At 44.7% G+C, this 20,114-nt stretch overlaps 1 protein-coding gene across 1 annotated transcript in view; it reads right to left on the bottom strand.

The window, feature by feature from the left end:
* Window positions 1-20,114, bottom strand: part of LOC142579874 (MAM and LDL-receptor class A domain-containing protein 1-like) — a 158,256-nt gene that overhangs the window by 109,607 nt on the left and 28,535 nt on the right. The window contains exons 5-7 of the mRNA XM_075690510.1: window positions 13,773-13,913; window positions 4,112-4,270; window positions 2,642-2,742 (exon numbers count right to left, since the gene is read on the bottom strand). Of these exons, the coding sequence (XP_075546625.1) occupies window positions 2,642-2,742; window positions 4,112-4,270; window positions 13,773-13,913 (401 nt within the window). The remainder of the gene's footprint in view (window positions 1-2,641; window positions 2,743-4,111; window positions 4,271-13,772; window positions 13,914-20,114) is intronic.

Here is a 20,114-nt window from a genome sequence, read left to right as displayed (position 1 = left end):
CTCATATACCCATTAAAAGTCCCGGTGGAGACGACGCAGAAGTCTTCCGAAACAGGAAAGGGGTATTCTCGACAAATACACACACACACGAAACAAAACGTACGCAAAAAAAAAAGAAAATAAAGCGACACCTGACAAACCGAACTCAGATGCTGCCATAGTTGCTAGACTGAGTTTTCTTTCCTGCCATATGCATCATTTTTGAACTATTTTTACGTTATTAACCAAAGAATGGAACTTATGCCCCGGCATAGAAGTAGAAATGCAATTTTAACAGTCCCGGCACTTTACATTGGCAATTCATTACAAATATTTTGCATTTTTTGCAAGTAATCTCGAAACCAGAAGCCTCTAACGTCGCACTTCCTTTGGTGAGGCGATCCTTCTGCAGGGAAGGCGAAAGGAAGCTTTTAGAATTCGCGGTGGCCTTCCGAGGGCGCCTAACGTTTAGGTAGCATGGAGGACTCCTTGCGAAACGTAGGGTGTAAGGTTAGGAGCATTTCAGAATCCAGCCCTTAGGCACAGCGCCACTAGTGTAGCTTATTTCTTTCCCCTTTACTTTCACTGAATGTCTCGGAACACGCTTGGTGACCACTTCGGCGGACGTCTTAAAGAATAGAGTAGTGACAGAATAAAAGACATCATTGGCAAAAATAAAACCTACTGTACATTTCGGCAAAACCCACAATGAGAGAATGTATGTGATTTAAAAGAAAGCATCTGCCTTAGAAATAGATGTACTAGTTCGCCTATAGGGCCTTTTCTGTTGGTATAAATTATAAAATGTTATAGACACGAGAAAACATTCTCATGGGTCAGTGCCATATTCTCTAGATTGTATGAAGCTGGTCGATGAAATGCGACCTCATTTTTTTATAGCCGCAGCGCACCACTTTTCGAGAGCTTATGAGCGCTAGCTTCTTCCGAGATAACCTGCGTTACCACTCGTAGAAATACTCATTTCAGAGTGAAAAGCACTACACGCAATTGCGCTTCTATGAAGAACTTAAAGGGACACTAAATTCAAACATTAAGTCAATGTGGAATGTTAACGAACCATTGCAGAAGCGTCGCAATGCTTGTTTCGTTGCCAAGAAAACACTTTCATTAAACCTAAATTGCGCCTGGAGATCCAGCATACCCTTAGCGCAAATGAAATCTCCCACCACAAGCGGCGATTGGTGATGTTACGTACGCCATCACCGCCATTGGTGAGTAAAACGGCGCTCGAAAGGCCGCGCCACTGTTCTTTCTTTTTTCTTGCGCGAGACATAAACGTGCGGCCATGGAAGAACTGAGCCAAGACAGAACGTTGGATTCTACGCTGCCGTTTCCCTTGGTCAAGTGGCGTGGACAGTTGGGGCATCTCGCGATATCACATGGCCATGGCATTCTGTGCTACTTGCAGTTTGTGGTTGAGTTTCGTGAGCCAACAAAACCAGTGCAGCACTAAGTGATAGCGAAACTACTGAAGCGTGAAAGTGCGGGTGGCACAAGGTCGAGTTAAAGCGAAACCTTAAGGCCACCCTCGTCGTTGTCAAGTGCAACGTCACGGACTTATATTTTGCTAACTATGGTATAGAACCGGACAAGCAGCATTTCCTTCCATCTGTTAATGACCAGCGATGTCTTTATTACGAGAGGATGAGTATTAATGAGGGAACTATAATGAGGAGTGTCTAGGTCATCGCGCTAGTGCTTGAATGTGTCTGGGGAATCTCAAATTGTGTCCGGCATGTACGTCACTTTCTCTATTACTGAAGCATTCATGATAACATTGACGCCTCAATCGTTCGCGAGCATTATTCTAGCACTTTAGGTGGACCTAATGTTATGAGTTAGTGTTCCTTTATTCTAAAATATGCGGGGTAGTTTTTAGCTACACCAATTTTTCAAAGATTGTCTGTGGCAGATAGCACTGTTCTAACCCATGATCCAAATTACTCGAAGAAGCGGCCATTGCTTCTCCGAGAAAGGAAAATGCATAACTAAATCATTTACACAATTACGCTAATGAACTTCGCAATTAATTATTTACGCCACATACTTCAATCTACGAATTGTAACTAGTGAATGAGCATGTCATATCCACTTGAAACGAATTCTCAGTACTACACTAGTTTCGAGAAAATAATTTTGCTTGAATGCATACGCTAGCACTTTCTTAATAAATACCGTAGAACAACAGCGCATATTTATGGTTGCAGGCGGATATCTCAAAACCGGTGCCATCCTCAAAATTCGTTTTAAGTCGATATGCCTTGCTTGCTCACTAGCTACAATTCGTATATTGTAATATGTGCCGTAAGGAAAATATAGATATAACTAGCGTAAATAGGTTAAAGATTCAAAAAGTTCTTCTCATTTTTTCTTGAAGTAATGGCCCCCTCAACGAGTTTTATAGATCAAGTGTTACCATTGCTATATCTGGCATAGCATATTTTTTAAATTCGGCGCACAGAAGAAAAGGAGCCCCCTATACATGCTCATATTGGGCACTCTAGGCAAAAAGAAATGCCCCACGGAGACGAAAAAACTCCATATGCACTGAACCCACTCAGTAGTCATGCTTGCGTTCGATACTGAACTTCCACTAAAGCAGATTGACAGTTTTTATGAGTTCTTTGCACCACACGCTTACCTTAAAGCTTTGTTCCTCCTGAAATGTCACGTATGCTGCGGTCCAAGATCCTCTGCTTAGCTCGCTCGAAGATCTCATCCAGACATTCCGACTACTTGCGCCTGCTCAAAAAAAAAAAGCGCCATCGAGAATTTCAGTGCCGCTACACATAGGTAGGTGCAACTTCATTAGACAAAAGGTGTCGTTAAAGGGGGGGGGGGGGAGTAGTATGTCAGGTCGTGCGTGCCGGTCACCTCCGCGGCTCTGTTCAGGGCCCCGAGCTGACCTTCCAGGCTGGTACCGGCGAGGATGTTATTCCATTTCCCGGATGAGGGAGCCGCGATGAGAGAGCAGGGGAGGGAGTCCTTCCGGCATTCCTAGATAGTGCGGTTGAGTGTGGCGACCTCTCCACATAGCTTACAGTAGGAGGCGATTAGATCGAGGTATACGGAAGGTGGGATCTGGGGGCAAGGAAAGGAATGCGTCTGGAGTCGTCGCCAGATGATCTTTTGAAACTTGTTGAGTTTAGAGTGAAGCGGTGGTCTCGATCGTCTCGAGATTCTATAGTAGGTGGTGATGTCATTGTATGAAGCGAAAGCTTCTCTATTCGAAACATCCGGGTCGAAGACCTGTCCCGCCGATCAGTGGATGAATCATCGAGCATGTTGGTGGTCTCGTTCCCCGGGTTTTTCGAATTCACCGCGACCCACACAAGTTTGACGGGGCAAGTGAAAACCTCTTCGTCGTCATCGTCGTCCTCGCTTCCCCACTCAGGGGGAAAGTGAGAACGAGAAGAGAGAACGGGGGTGAAACAGTAGCAGCGTTATAGGAGCTACGGTGCCACGAGAGAGCTTCTTTACGGCTACCTTGGAGTAGCTCAGAATTGTGGTGAAGCCTGCCGCTGCTGAAAGAGCGATGGCGGCCTCTTAGGCTTCGGTTGCGTTGGGGGCTCTCAGTGAGCATGCGGTGCGTAAACGGGACTCGTAGTCCCGGTTTTTGGAAGAAAGAACACACTGATTGTACCGCTACACATAAAAATTACTGGGTCATGATATTGCAGGACTTAGCTTCCATCTTTTTACCATTACACATTAAAATATGAAAGCTAAGTCCTGCGGTATCATGACCCAGTATTAGCCCGAGGTGGACGAAGCTTTCTAAAGCTGAGAACATTTCTTTCTGATTAGCTCGTATATGCTTCTTTTGTACGTTCATTCTACTTTCTGTTAGACGACTCTTTAACTTTCAAGGCGATGCCAGACAGTGTGACACCGGTCATGTAAAGGTAAAGTGTGCAGTTCCGTTTGTTGGGGCAAGCCTGAACCCGCGAACATGTCGACATACATCGTTATGCTCTGCTGCCTGGTTAACCGCTGTCTTTCCGTGTGGCTCCTCTTTAGTGGACATCACAGCATGTTATAAATGTACAGTAATTATTTTTCGGAGTCATATGTACATTTTCTCTGTCCTTAGAAAAAGTATAACTCTCACCTTCCACTGTGGCACTAAGCAGGTACTGTTGGGGTTGACTGTTATGGTGAATGTAATAGTAGAACTGAAGGCAGTGTGGACTCTTCCGGCCAGGGATTGTTGGTGACGTCAGCACAGCCCGTGTGTAGTTACTCTTCGCGTGTATATATACCAGGCCACCTGCGCGGAAATCAAGCAAGCCAAATTATTATTCAAAAATGGCGCGTATATTGTTCAAGAACTGTATTTCACGAAGGAACTTACATGCTCCTTTGTGTCCATATTTGTTCTCTCAGTAAAGCCGATTTTCTAAATCTTCGAATACGCCAAATACTGCTTCCAAAAATTCGTATTCCAACAGGAATACCTCGGTATTTTTTAGCCTTTAGTTCTTTAACAACAACCGAGTGGTAAAGTAAGGGTACTCTTCTCCGTCTGCTGAGCAAATTACCCCGAATCTTCAGAAGTGGAACGAGACGGCAAAAGTTTGCGAAGCAATCCTGAAACCAAATTGGTAATGCAAGCTCTATATCGGTTTTGCGGCAAAGCTCTACTTGACAATTTGTTATTGTTACCTTTAGTCGGTCATTTAGCGTTTTTGCAAGTCTACTCCTGTAGCAGCCATCTTTTAGGCTACAATCTCCGAAGTTCCTTGCGACGGGCTCTTTTAGAGGCATGTATTGGGCAACCAAGTCCTCCCGCAGCTTCACAGCTTCTGACTTCTCTCCGGCCAACATTTACTTAACGTTTAAGCTAGTTACTCATCCAGGAGACGACATTTCTGTTGTTGTTGTTGTTGTTGTTGTTGTTGTTGTTGTAATACTCGTGTGCAACCAGACTGTAAAGCTGTGGAACGGTAATTCGCGTAAATTTGGACGACAACTAGTGACCTTGATCTTCAGACCGATTATTTTTCACTGAAAGTTAGCTGTCTTTTCTATACCAGCCCGTACAATCGCGGTACGTAATTATACCGAAATAAATACTCCTTTTTCAAATATATCCCTCTGCGTTAGGCCTTCGATTCCATATTCGAAACTTGTTATTCCTACTCAAATCGTATTCGAAAAAGTTTACATTCGCCCACTTCTACAGTGATCTCATAAGAAGAAAAAACGGCCCTATAAAAGAGCGCCCCCTGCTCTTCAACTGTCGTTAAAGGAATACGTGCACATATTACTCAGTTTGCAGAAACTCTACCACATGCTTCTCCCCCCTAAAAGGGGACACTTAACAAATGTGTACATTGAGAAATACGTAATATCTTAAAAGCTCGTAATGCTGCATCGAGCGTCATGGACATTAGAGTGAGGTAATCACGTAGATAAAAATTTGCTGTCATCATGCAACCATAATGTCGGGTATGATTACATTGCTCAGTAAAAATAAAATGGGATTTTAGGCCAAAGGGCAGAGCATTGACTGCGATGTCAAGGTATAGCGTTGGGCTTGAACTCCTCGGGCGGTGTTTCAACTATGCAAAATGCGACATGCTGGCGCGAAAAGCACGCCAGATAACTGCTGCTCGGCAAAAGAAACAGCGCCCTGGAAGCTACCAGGATTCTCACAACACTGGCGCGATTAGCAGAACCACCAGTGGCGTTGCAGGCGCCCCAACTTGATCAAGCACGAAATGAGACCAAAAAAAAACCGTCGGCGTTAGTCAGCGCTAATTGAAATGTTAGACAACGTTAGCTTGATGGTTACTTTGCGTTTCGCTCAGACCAATCCATACGCACTGAAGCTCACTAGAAATGCGTCTGCTTATAGCTTGCCTGTGCACAACACATATGCCAACGGCGGAAGGCAGAACACTTGCCCTAGTTCTGCCAAGAATACCATTAGGTGGAACGTTGATGGTCCGTTTCGCCTTGTGCTTCTTCGCGACAAGGCAAACTTCAAGTCTTTGGAGACCCTCTAACCTTGATGTGCGATGCGCGCATGCGCGGCTCGTACGCGGAGCGGTCTGTAGCAGGACCACAGAAGAGGCGCTTCGAGCAATGTGTCCAAGTCTCATCCACAGCGATGGCTTCCAGGGAGTAGCGGAAAAGTCTCTAAAGGTCATGCGTTCGCCTACTGGAAGTACCGAAATGACGTCATAGCCACCGTGTTTTGAACGCTATCAAAATTGCTGTGGTGGCAACGAATCTGCCCGGCCCTAAACTATGGCGATGGGCGGGAGGCATTAACACGGTAAGGGTTGGAGAACGTTGAACGAAATTTTATGCTGAGTGCATTATCCCTGTTCTCTGCCAGAACGATGATTCCTCGATGAAAGGTCGGCGCAGTGCTCATGAAGTGCTTTCTGCCGCACTAACTGCATCAGTGTTTCTTTTTTTTACGTCGCCCTCAACGCATCAGCTGAAGTTGAGTGTGATCTAATCTCACCTTCACAGGCCTGTGTTCTTTCGCATATTGGGTCTCAAAACTACATTAAACAACAATGTGTCCACAAGTGAAGGGACCGCTCCTGTGTCCAACTTCTATAGAGAGCATAGCTTTGTGCACTCCCTTGCACATTGCTTTCAGACCTTGTGCTCTGTTCGTTTTATTACAGTTCGTACGAAGCAGAAGTTATGACGCCTAAGGTTTGTACTGTATGCCTTCCTTAACACATATTTGGAGCCTATGACTTCTTGTTTATTCAAATTGTGTTAGCAACGTCCGATCTAAATTTTGCTGGCTTTTTTTCTTCCCATACTATACGGTATGTAATACCTTGGTCGTTTACGCTATCATTATTCTGGTGTTCACGTCTGTTCCTTTATCTTGCTGTGGCTGCCACTTTGAGTGCTATGCTCTTCGTCAAGCAAATTCACTGCTTTGGCCGTATCCCTTGGTGCTTACAATAATCGAAGGACCAGTAAAAATAGATATTTGTAAAGACTACTCATAATAGCCATTAGGGAGTTAACGTCCGTCACTTGTATGCGGATCTGTACGTAAGATATTCCAGCTCCTTCTTGCCCGTCAACTTTCGTAGATATGGCGCCAACTTTATCTTGTTGGTTGTGTTGTAAGAGATGTCGAAAAGCACACCTGAAATGTTTTTGTAATTAAGCTTTGACGTGAAAATTAAAGATGGACCGTCACAATTCAACCTAACATGCCAAAATGTGCCTGTTCCTTCCACGTGTTTTCTTAACACGTCAGCAACGATGGAGAGTTATCACGAAACACCTTCCTTCCACGTCACGCCAGCTCTGGTCTTGCGCAATCCAACCATAGCGCCTCCTACACATCATGTGAGATCAGTGGGCTGCTGTACAAAAGGACGACTGCAGCTACACAATTTCAGTGGGCACGGCGGACCAACAGACCAACTACGGCCATGTGGCCTCACAAGCCTTTCCTCTGCTTCATGCAGGTGCTCGTTCTTGGTTTCACCGGAGCAGCGTATCACCAAAACAGTTATTCTACCGGATCTTCAAGCTGCCAAAATGTGCCTGTTCCTTCCACGTGTTTTCTTAACGCGTCAGCAACGATGGAGAGTTATCACGAAACATCTTCCTTCCACGTCACGCCAGCTCTGGTCCCGCGCAATTCAACCATAGCGCCACCTACACATCATGTGACATCAGTGGGCTGCTGTACAAAAGGACGACTGCAGCTGCACAATTTCAGTGGGCACGGCGGACCAACTGCGGGCATGTGGCCTCACAAGCCTTTCCTCTGCTTCATGCAGGTTAGCTACTATTCTGCCTCATTTAAGAGCGATTGCCGCTGTCTTTTGGTCTTGCCGTGCCCCCGGCGTTGTGCTAGTATTGCTTACGAAATGTACTGTATGTGTTTACTTTTGCTTTGCGGTGACGTTGAGACATATCCAGGCCCCGATATTGAAGAAGTGCTGCAAGAAATACTGGCAGGACAAACTGAGTTAGTTGAAGATATGGCGATGCTTAGAACGCAGCAGAATAACATGGAAAAACTTTTTACTGATTGGGGCAATCGTTTCACCGTTTTAGAAAAACGTGTCGTTCGTGTTCATGAACTCGAACAAACCGTTAAATCTCTAGAAACCAAGATAGTAGAATTGGAAGGTAGTAGTAGGCGTTTCAATTTGATACTATTTGGCCTTCGGGAGGAAGCCACTGAAACAGAAACCGAGCTTAAGCAAAAATTTTTGACTGACATATTTTCCCATATGCTAAACGTAAATTCCAGCTCGATTGGAAGGATCCACCGTTTAGGGAAGACTGGTAAACAAAGACCTGTTATTATGTTCTTTCAGGACTTCAATGAAAAACGTGCAATCTTAAAGAACGCCCACAAGTTAAAAGGGACCAGAATTTCAGTGCAAAATGATTATTCGCATGAAACCCTCAGAAAACGTAAATTGCTTTGGGACAGCGCGAAGGCTGAAAAGAAAGAGGACAAAAAAGTTACTTTGACAGACGCGAAACTGCGGGTCAACAATGAATACTTTATATGGAATGATGCCACGAACACCAGCATTAAAATCCACGACTATCGCAGTACTTCAAAAAAGGACTGACTTGCTCCCTCTCAAGAATTCCGAATCTTAAATATCAATGCAAGCAGTCTTATCAACAAGAGTGGTCAGCTTGACGCGATAATTCTTGCGCGTAACGCCCTCATTCTCGCCATCACAGAAACATGGTTGTATGACAACATAGAAGATACGGATGTCTTTCCCTCTAATTACCGTGCTTTCCGTCGTGATAGACCTACTAGAGGTAGCGGTGTTGCTATTTTGGTGAGACAAGATATTTCGGCAGTTCTCCTACGTCAAGCTGATAATCTTGAAGTGATCTCTTTAAAAATTTTATGCCATAATGTTTCTGTTTTGATGTTTGCTGTTTACCGCGCTCCCGATTCCGCTCCGCAATTTCTCAATGATCTGCGTGATCACATGGCGTCTTTTGTGCACGAAAAAATTTTTCTCATGGGTGATTTCAATCTTCCGGGAGTTGTCTGGATTCACGGAACTCCTAGCGCTGATGTTTATATAAATAATGAGCCGTTGCGTAACATAATCTTGATGCACAACTTGCAGCAAGTGGTTACTGAGCCAACACGAATTAGCACTACTGCTGCCTGAATACTTGACCTTGTGTTTATTAGCCGGACTTCAGATAATTATTCTATCTCTGTTGAACATGGCATTTCTGACCATGAACTTGTGGCTTTTTCTTGCTACCTTGATCCTCTGAGATCTACTCATTCCAAAACTATTACTGTAAAAGATTTTTCACGCGACAGGGATGAGAGCATACTGGATTATCTTGACTTTCGTCTTAGCGGTTTTGGGGGACATGACACCGTTCAACTTTGGGATGAATTTAAGAATATTTGTACGCACTGTATTGGCAACTTTATTCCAAATAAAACCAAGACAGCATATAGAGCTACTCCCTGGATGACGCGTGACATAGTGCACATAAAGAGAAAGGTCAAATGACTAAGACGACAGGGTATTTCTCGTGACATAGTAGAACTCTGCCAAGCAAAATTAAATGAGGCTATCAGTGTTGCTAAACTTCACTATTACCAGTTCACCCTTCCTAACTTCATCAGAACTGCTCCTTCCAAATTTTGGGGTTATCTTAGTAAAAAAAAGTAAATCAGTTGATCATATTATGCATGAGGGCAATCCTGTCGTCGTTAAACAAGATATCGCTGTTCACTTCATTGCTTATTTTAAGTGTCTTTTCGAACTCGCCCGTTCCCCTCGTGTGAATGGCGTAGCACACAACAATGATTTTAGTTTTATTTCTTTGTCTGGCGTCTTTTCTATGCGTCTGAATATTAAAACAAAATCATCTCCTGGGCTTGATAACCTACCAAACGTGTTTCGCTGAAATGCTATCTCACTTTCTCGTAATTATCTTTCGTGCATCCTTTTCATCGGCGGTGCTTCCTAACAATTGGCTTTCTGCTCGTATTGTTCCGATGCTAAAAGCAGGCGATCCATCACTAGTGACAAACTATCGTCCCATTTCACAAACCTCATCTTGTTGCAAACTTCTAGAACATATTATTGCTTCTGAAATCAATAAATTTCTCGATGATAGAGCCATTCTATCTCCTATGCAGCATGGTTTTCGAAAGGGCCTCTCCACTGTAACCCCATTAACCACTGTAGTTCAGTCTCGCTAGCACTATCGACAAACCAGGGCAAACTTACATCATATTCTTGGACTTCAGGAAAGCATTTGATCTTGTATCGCACGCAAAGCTAATAGAAAAACTTGAACATTTCTACAATCCTTCAGATCTCGTAAATTGGATTCGCGCTTATATTTCTAACCATGCGTAATTCGTAGTAATTGATAATTGCTCTTCCAGCGCCCTTCCTGTCACTTCTGGTGTTCCCCAGGGTAGTGTTCTTCGACCATTATTATTTAATATATATATTAATGACACTGTAGACACTGTTACTCAACCCGTACAAATAAAACTGTTTGCTGATGACTACCTCCTCTTTAATGAGATCACTTGCCGACAAGATCAAGCTATTCTAAACTCTAACCTTCAAGACATACTAGCTTGGTGTGCGCGCTGGGATATGCAGCTTAACATTGATAAAACAGTATTTATGAAGATCACTAGGAAAATTAATAAATTGTCGTTTACCTATAGCCTAGCATCCAAACCTCTTACTGAGGTGAATGAATATGAATACCTCGGTGTTACAATAGCCAGTAACCTTAGTTGGAACTCGCACATCTCCCATCTTTGCGACTCGGCTTTTAAGAAGCTTTGCTACCTCAGGCATAAATTAAAGCACGCTCCTTCTAGAACCCGTCTTATCGCCTACACCTTTCTTTTCCGTCCTAAACTCGAGTATGCAGCTATTGTAAAGGATCCCTATACTAAAGCTAACATCGATGCGCTAGAAATGATACAACGTAAAGCAGTAAGGTTCATCGTCTCTAAATATCGCTCAAGTGATTCCCCAACTCACTTAATGGCTGAACACAATATTCAGTCTTTGCAACTAAGAAGAAAAATTCACAGGCTTAAATTTCTCTTCTTGCTGAGTAACAATAAACTATCTCTTTCTCCCGAACCTTACATAACACCCCTTACTGCCCGCCGAACAAGACATCGCCACGCTACATCATTAACGCCTTATAATGGGAGAACCAATGTCTTTGTCTTCCTTTTTCCCTCGAACAGTAACGCAATGGAACAGCCTACCCAATAGCAAACTTCTCAACACTGACTCAATATCGTCTATTACTATCTAATATTAGTGCTTGTTCTTACGAAATCTGGTTTCAATTTGTATCGTTGTGCAATATTTATTGATTTGCGCGTTGTAGTAATTTTGAATTATGCACTCCTCCTTTTTTTCTATTACATTTCCTGTGCTTTGAAATTGTACTTGTGAAACAGTGTTTCAATTTGTATCTGCCACACTCTATGCATTATTTAGAGGTGCTTTACTCATTATGCAATTGTACTTTCTATTACATTTTTTTCCGGAGCTTTTTTTTTCCTTCGTCAATCTATTGTGTTTTCTTTTTTTGTATGTACCTTTCCCCTCCTGCCTGGGCCTTCTAAGGTCTGCAATATTCCTAAATAAACAAAATAAAAAAATAAATCACAATGCAACCTAACACGCATTGTTACTTTCACTCCCCTTCCCTCTTCCTCACTGCAGAGTTGCAGACAAGGCCGAACTAATAGCTCATGACGATCTCTCTGTCCTTCTCAATAAATTCTATCTATATATTGTTACGCCTTAATTTATGTTTTTAAGTCAGAAAAATACTTTTTTAAGGACAATAAGAAAGCGGGGACGCTTTTCTCCATCTACTAGACATCTTTCCTTTGACATTTACTAGGCGGTTCAAAGAAAAAAATACTTTTTATGTCAGTAACGTACACATAGGCAATAATAACTCACTTGTGTCATCATGTGGCTCAGCAGCCTTTAGGTATAATAGATATATAGAAGTCATTTGCACACTACGAAGAACCGTAATATCTAACAGATACATGTGGTGTTTCTAGACTCTTTCAAGACGCTTGAAAGAAGTTTCTTGCTTTTTGAGCGTCTCGGAATTTTGGTAATATACTAGCAAACTGAGCAAGCCTCCCTGTCCATCACATATCAGTATAATGCTCTAAGAATGTTGTGGCTTTCCTTTATAACGTAACATTACCATGGTGATTTCTCGTTGCAAAGGTAATTTCCTTTCGCATCAACTTAAGTTGCGTCGCAAATTCAGTGCATTGCAATGCTTCAGTTCAGTGCTTTGCAGCTCTTTCCGTGATAGTAACTTGCTTTAAGAAAGAGAGCAGAAAACGATAAGGCACGCAGAACAATAATGACGCTGTACTCGGGGACACGTTTCTGTGGCAATGAAAGGAAAGCAGGGGGGGTGGTGCTTCTGGACTTGTGTTACTCAGCCAGGTATTCTGATAGCATTTGACAACACTTTTGCTAGCTCGAAACAGATACGGAATCGGCGCAACCTTGCACCTGCAACGGTCTCGCAATCGCCCAAACGCGCGAAAGAAAAGCAGGAAAACTAGGTCTAATTCAACACTCAGTGGTGTATTTTGCCCTTATTTGGTCGTGTAAATCGGGTGTTTTGTCTTCTCTTCCGCACCTTGAACATGGGCGAATGAGAATGTGGGACCTTGAAATGCAAAAGAGCTCTTTGCGCATTCGAAGTCAAGGTGAGAGCCAGGTTGCACGCAGTGACGGGCCGATATTCTCGCCGAAAGAATTTCGGCTGATTCCGGCGATAATTCTCGAAAAGCCGCCGGACATAGTGCAAGCAAACACTGTATGTATAGAGTGTGAACTAATGTGGCCCACGGCGGCTTTTGATGCAAGTGAGCACAAAGGTGAGATCTGAGATCAACATGTCATTGTCATGCTGTCGTCGTCATTTCATTGCCTTCATGACATTGTGATCACTCCTTTGTTGCCGTGTCGTCGTCATCTTCCCGCCGTGTTTACTGTGTTGCTGTCACTACGTTGGTATATCGTCGTTAACACGTCATCTTCCCGCCGTCGTAATGCCACTATCGAAATGCAGTCAGAGTTCTTCCATCGTCGTCCTTTTATTTTATTCATTGCACTGTTGTCAACGCACTGTCGTCATGTCGTTGTCCTTACGCCGTCACCGTGATTCAACCTTCGTCATCCCTTTGACGTCATGCCATCGTCAACATGCCGTCGTCGTCCTACAGTCATCGTCATACCATTGTAGTCATGTGGTCGTTTTAACATCGTAACCAGATTGGCATCGCACAAGCATCGGCGTCACGTCGTCGTCACGCCGTTGTCGTCACGTCATTGTCGTCACTCAGGCGTCGTCTCCTCATGGTCGTCATGGTGTCCTTGCCAACACATTGTCGTCATACTGTGGTCGTCACGCAGCTATTGTCAAACCATCCTCGTCATACCACAGTGTTCTCTCTAGCATCCTCATACCATGGTCGTCATGTAGTCTTTATGAAGCCATCATCGTCACACTATTATTGCCACTCTTCGCACCTATTTGCGTGGTCTACACCGTATACAAATACTCGGTATGACATAGGTAATCAACAATGATGGTTTCTGCGTTAATTTTTCATAAGCGCTTTTATGCGTGCGCATGTTCTGCCTGCGTAGCGCCCTCTTCATTGCCACAGAAAGTCGTCCGCGCCTGTAATAAATCATTTAAAAAATAGCTTTAACGAGAAGTTTTCTAACCGCTGTCTGTGTTTGTTGAATAGTCTACTCCGTGAAAGGGCTGTCGATGCACGCCTGCATACTGCCATATTTCGCTGCCGTCTCCCAGGCTATATCCACACGTTTCATCCCAGTCGAAGTCGCAGGAACCGCTTGGGCGCTCTGAAACAAAATCGTCAAAAGGTTACAAACAATGGGATAAAAATGAATAAAAGAAACGAAATTCGTGCGAATTATAAAATCTCCAAAATTTTCTGTCCCAGGCAATAGGGGTCTACGAACTCACGGGAGAGAATATGATATCTAGCCGCCACAGCTCTGCAATGTCTTTCACTTCGATCGTTTCCCACAATATTCTTGAACTCGTTCTCTATAGCCCTAAACAAGGGAATTCTTTCCAAAATGTATTATTTTTTGTAATTATTGTGTCCTTCGTTTTCGTCTCTATTGCGAGAACAACTACAAGGACAAACAAGGAAAATTTCCTCCGTCGCCGTTTCCATGAGGTTGCGTATATAATTCTAGTGCGATAAGATCCTGTCACGCGCCTTATACTGTAGGTACGAGAGAAAGAGTACGATGGTGAGCTGACAAGAACGGTGGTTTGATGCGCGCCGTCTTTCTGCTCGCGCAGCGTTGTGCGCGCAAGGGATGGAAGGCGAGGTGAGTGCTCTGTAACGTGATCAAGCGTATGATAGGGGGGGGGGGGGCAGGTCAGGTGAGCGCCTGTGGCCTCTTTAAGCGCGGTCTTTGCTGCGTATTGCATGAGTGAGTGCGGCCCCGCGCAACCCATCGCAGAAGTAATCTATGGTGGGTGCAAGTCTAGTGGAGAGGAGGCGGGGGGGACGAGCCGCGATAGCTTGCGGTTTCACGTGCTCTTCGCTGTTGCATGTGTGCCTACTGCACGAAGTGGCGTCATCTCAAACTTGAGGGATGCATTTATGCTATAGAGACTAACTGAAACGTTCGTTCGCTGCCTCGGTTGCTCTTTATCCCGGCAGCTTTGTGACATTGAAAATTCGCAGTCAAGTTAGACCTGTTCAAGTTTGCTTGTACGCGGGTGTCACCGTAGCTGTTAATTTATTAGTAAGCGAATCTTTACTCCAACTTATACAGCCGCCAGAACTGCCGCCTTTACTTCATGAAGTTGTCTAATACTTCGGTGTCGAAATCAATTTGTCACTTTTCGGGGAAAACTGTGGCTTTTTTTTAGCGAATGATTAGGGTGAGCATTTATTAAGATGTATTACACCACAAAGCGGCACATTCATCTTTCATGTGTTTTGAAACATTGTCTATTTTCTCTATCGGTTCGGTATATTATAACAAGCAGTCCCATTGCAGTGTTCTCGCTACGGTACCGCTTCCTCTGTAGTGCACGCAATTGGTATATTTTACAAACCTGCACTCCACAAACTCAAACTGAGAGGGAGAGAGAGAGAGAGAGAGAGAGAGAGAGAGAGAGAGAGAGAGAGAGAGAGAGAGAGAGAGAGAGAGAGAGATGGGAGGGGGGGGGGCTTTTGATGAAAACTAAGTAGGTTTGCCTCACCCCACGCTTTACAAGGGCTTACGAGTTAACGCGACCATAACTGAATTTATCTCCGACGTGCGTGTCCTCTGAATTCAATAGGTGTGAATTCGAAACATTATTTCTCGTTGCGAGAACTTGTTCGACGAAAGACAAACAACGTAACATAGAAATCTCACACCTACGTCCTACCGTGCACTGCATAGTAAAACTTGCTCTGTCGTACGTTCTAAAACGTACAATACTCGCGATGGGTGTGTAGTACGCTCAGACGCTATTTCTTTGCTATAGAAATGGCGATAACTTTAACGAGACGCAGCGATGCTAGGCACGATTACCGAAGCACATGTTCAGCCGGGGACCATTGATCACAGTGACCAATGAGCCGCATACAATTGTATCCCAAATTTAGGGGATGCTAACGGGCGAGCCTCAACCAGCATCGGGAGAAAGTCAACCAGCGCGTGAACTTTGTGGACTCCGTCGCGGGTGCTCAGGCGCAAAACATAGAAGGTTATTGTCAAAAAGTGAAGCGCTGCCTCATCAGCGGTGGGTAAAGGGTAACTACCCCGCTTTGGGAGTCCCGCCTAACATAGATGTGGTGGAAGTCAACTAACAGCCGCGTGCGCCGCAAGGACCGTTTCTTGCGTTTGTTAGAAGCCATGCATCGCCCGAGGCTACCCAGTATGACGACTCATTCCTGCGGTTGTTAGAAGCCATCGCTCGGCGCTACCTTGTACGAAGGTGCGTCAAAAAGTAAAAGAAAATAAACCATGGTTTCCTAACCCTTTGCTCGTATGCGTGTTTTCCGGCACTGCTGCGTCCTTACGGTAAGCGCTCGGCAAACCAATTCGGAGCTAGCCGGCGCTCACATCGTCTCATAGCCTTACTTTAGCGCGAGTAACGAGCGGTCTGCTGCAAACCCAGTGTGAAAACAAGGCGCACACGAATTCGTGCTGAGAAATGTGAGCACGTAGCCAGCCGCACCAATTCAATCCAGAGGAAAGAGGAAAGGGTGCGTTCCCCCGTGGTTCAACGCGAATTAACGTAATAACTTACTCTAATACACATTCATTTTTGATCTTGTAAACTTTAACACCGATATAAACCGCATTAAATTGACGCATATTATTGTGCTAAATGAACTTATTCTGTAACTTGATCGCGCATGTAATGCACTCGGTGGTACGACAAAGAAATGAAAGTAGGCACTGACCATGCACCAGCGGTATGACCACGTGACCTCAGCTTGCCGACCACTCACAAGGAAACCCACAAGTGATGATAGTCACCCAGAGGCAATCTAGATCAGTCAATCAAACTGGAGGCATGTCGGCGCACAATGATTGTCTTGGTACCATTAGTTCTTTCATTTTGGGGCGTCTTCAGAGCTCGTAAAGATCTCGAGTTTTCCATACACGGTGCATCCTGCATAGCACCCCTTCTTTCTTACCGGGACATCATCAGTATCCTTATTTATTTTACGTTACAATCGGTGCTCAATTGTCTAACTTTTCTGGGCTCAGGATGGCATAGCTGCTTTACATTATTAAAAGGAGCCGCCTCTACAGGTGTGATTTTGACGTCGCTGAGACGCCATCAATAATATTGTGCTGCTAAAAACGCCAATAACCTTTAGACCACCGTGACTAAGCTGTGCTGTTCATTTTCATTGGTGTTAGAGGAAAACCGCTTGTGATCGCTGTATGGCGAGGGCTCCCTTTTACTCACGACGAGATAATGTTCCAGGTTTCAGCGAGGCAATTATTAACCTTAGTGCCCGCAGCAAAACATGTGTCTGTACTTAACGCAAGCGTAGAAAACTTTGGCCATTAGACGTTGATCCCAGTGGCTGCTATTTTCCTGGCAGAACCTTGAACGTCTTGGCGGCCAACTACTGCAAGTCGTCTCTTTCAATTGTCGTTCGTGTTACATTTTGTGTTACAGAACCGACTTTGACTTCAGGAGCGTCCAGATAGCGTCAGCAACGTCTGCCTGTTCGTACTGCATGCTCGTTGTAATCTCCGGGAAGAATATAGCGATAATGCCACTCTCGCCAAGCTGCTAAGCGCATGCTGTAGCGACGCCTGTCCGCATCCTCTGAGCGACGTAGCAATGGTAATCGCAGAAAACGTGTTCCATAGCTGACAGGTCTCGACATGTCCCGACAAACGTATGCTTTTTGACCAGAAAAGAAAGTTTAACGGCAGTGTAATGATATATATATATATATATATATATATATATATATATATATATATATATATATATATATATATCCTCTTTCTTCTCTTTCCCTACATAACATTTCGTGGGTCTCGAATCCGGCAACATTGATACCTGCAGGTAGCATGTGTGAGTTTATTGATCACTTGTGTATACGCCTGCGGCAGAATGAATGTTCCACATCCGCGCCCAAGGTTTGTGAGTGGTGGCGCTGGCTAACACTCCCAGGGTTAGTTCTAGTAGTAACACATAAATATCCCCGGTAAGGGAATGGGAAGGCGGCGGTGCGGTAGCTTAACTGGTAGAGCATCGCATGAGTAATTCGAAGATGTGGGACCGTTCCCCACCTGCGCAAACTTGTTTTTCGTCCAATTTCAGTGCCATTAATGTATAACTGCTTTATTTCAATTAGTAAGTCGAATTAATTTCGCCTGCGTTGTCCTTGGAGTGTCTGTTAGCTTCTCATGATATGATTACTATATATATATATATATATATGCAGCCCTCACTACTCCTTATGGCGTGCTTAAAATTACATGAGGAGGACAACAAAACAACAGAAGGAAGGAGCATGGCCGCCACAACAGAAGGCACTGTAGATATTAGAGTGAGCCTCCTATGTTTACGTGCTCTCGGATTTGTAGCACTAGCTGTCCGTAGCAACGTCACGGCATCACATTTCAGTGACGCCCTAGCCACTGCGGCATGATGGGTATTGAACAGGTCGACGAAGTTGCTCGATCTGCTCATGAAGACGGCGGGCAGGAGCCGATCCCGCTGCCAAAAAGAGACAACATTGCAACTCTGAGTGCTTAAATATGATTAATCACAATCGTTGTGGAGTATACCTAGTTTCCAACACACACGTCTGCGTCGACTGGACCCCTGTCTACAACTTCATTATCCACCCGGTCTATCCCGACCCGACACAACGGTAGTTTACCGATTGTACCTTGGCGTCGCATTTACGAAGTTGTTTGCTTTCCGCATAGGATGGGAGCATAGTACTGCGTGCGACCCCTACGGCGACGAAGACACTATCGAACACGTTCTTTGTCGTTGTCACCGATATAGCGCACACAGGCAGTCACTTGTGACCGCTCTGGCGCGTCTTGACGAACGGCCGTTTTCGGGAGCAGACAGTCCTGTAACGGCGACCTATACAGTAGTCGCACTACGAGACAGGGAAGGCACTATTGAAATTTTTACGTTCGAGTGTCCTATTGGAAGGACTTTATTTCTCATGGACGTTTACGAACTACCCTAACTTTTTTTGTTCCTTGGCTTTTTTTCTGCGCTCTTCTTTCTGTCTCTCATTTCCCTTCAGCCTTCTCCAGTGCTGGATAGCAAACCAGAATCTTATCCGGTTAACCTGCCTGCCTTTCCCGTCTTTTTATCTCTCTTTACCTCTATGTTCACGTGACTTGTTGGAACCTCTCGATCACTCGCGCACTTTGTTTCCCCATTTCCCCTCACATCTTTCTACTTTCCTCTCTCTCTTTCGGTAAAGGGTAGCAAATAGATGTTTCACTTTCCCCTTGCATTTACCATTTCTGCACGCCTCTCCGCAATGGTCTGCGGTCACGGCATATTTTCGCTGGCACGGCAGGTTCACCGGGAACGTGCCACAGTGGCTCATGGGCTCTGGCCTCGTTCTTAAGGCGTGCGATGGTGAGCGGGAGATCGCGGCTCAATCGCACGCCCGCAAGGGACGAAACCTTGGAGGAAGCATGCCGCCTTCCGTCGCGCGCAAGTGTTTGGAGGGAGGGTAGGGAGAGATATAGGCAAGACGTCGTCGGCTCGGTCCCCACTGCGGCGGCCGCATTCCCATGGGGTCGGAATGTAAAAACGCCAGTGTACCATAAGGACTTTCACACTGACTCCAACCAAATAACTGAATTTTATTAGCCCTACTTTTCGGAGCCCATTCGGCTCCTTCTTCAGGGGGTTGTTCGGGGGAAGGCGGCGTACAGCTTTTAAAGGGTCTTTCATAAAGAAAGGTAGGGGGAGCACGGAAGGTGGGGAGAACCGCTTGTGTACCATGCATTGGGTTCACGTAAAAGATCCTAGGTGTTCAAAATTATTGTGGAGTCCCTCACTACTGCGTGCTTCACAATGAGATCGTCGGTTTGGTACTTAAAACCCCAGAATTTAATTTTATTCTTTGATGACACATGGCATTTCTGTTTTATTATTTCTCAGCTTGTGGGGGATGCCTGACTTGCTCCTCGATTTATGAGCTCTTCCCTGATTCATCGTTTCATACTCAGGATAGATTGCATCGCTTTCTGCTTTCTTGTTATAAAGTCTCATACTGCAGAGCGTGGTAATATTTTATGTTGAATATTTCAGTTTGTTTAACCTTTGGACTCAAAGAGAAAACAAGGAGAAAAAAGGGGCGAGGTAGCAATTTCGACCACCTGAGGTTCTGTAACGTGTATCCAGTGCAGGGTAGACAAGAATGTTTTCATTTGTTTCCCAACGAAATGTCGATGCCGCGGCTGGGATTCAACCTGCCACCTCAAGCTCAGGTCGCAACGCCATAACAATTAGACTTCCACTGCAGGTTCGCTGTCTTATCGGCCCATATGTATGGGCAACCTCCGTAC

This window comes from Dermacentor variabilis, chromosome 4 (genome assembly GCF_050947875.1).
Source record: "Dermacentor variabilis isolate Ectoservices chromosome 4, ASM5094787v1, whole genome shotgun sequence".
NCBI lineage: Eukaryota > Metazoa > Arthropoda > Arachnida > Ixodida > Ixodidae > Dermacentor > Dermacentor variabilis.
This window is presented reverse-complemented; position numbering and strand designations above follow the sequence as displayed.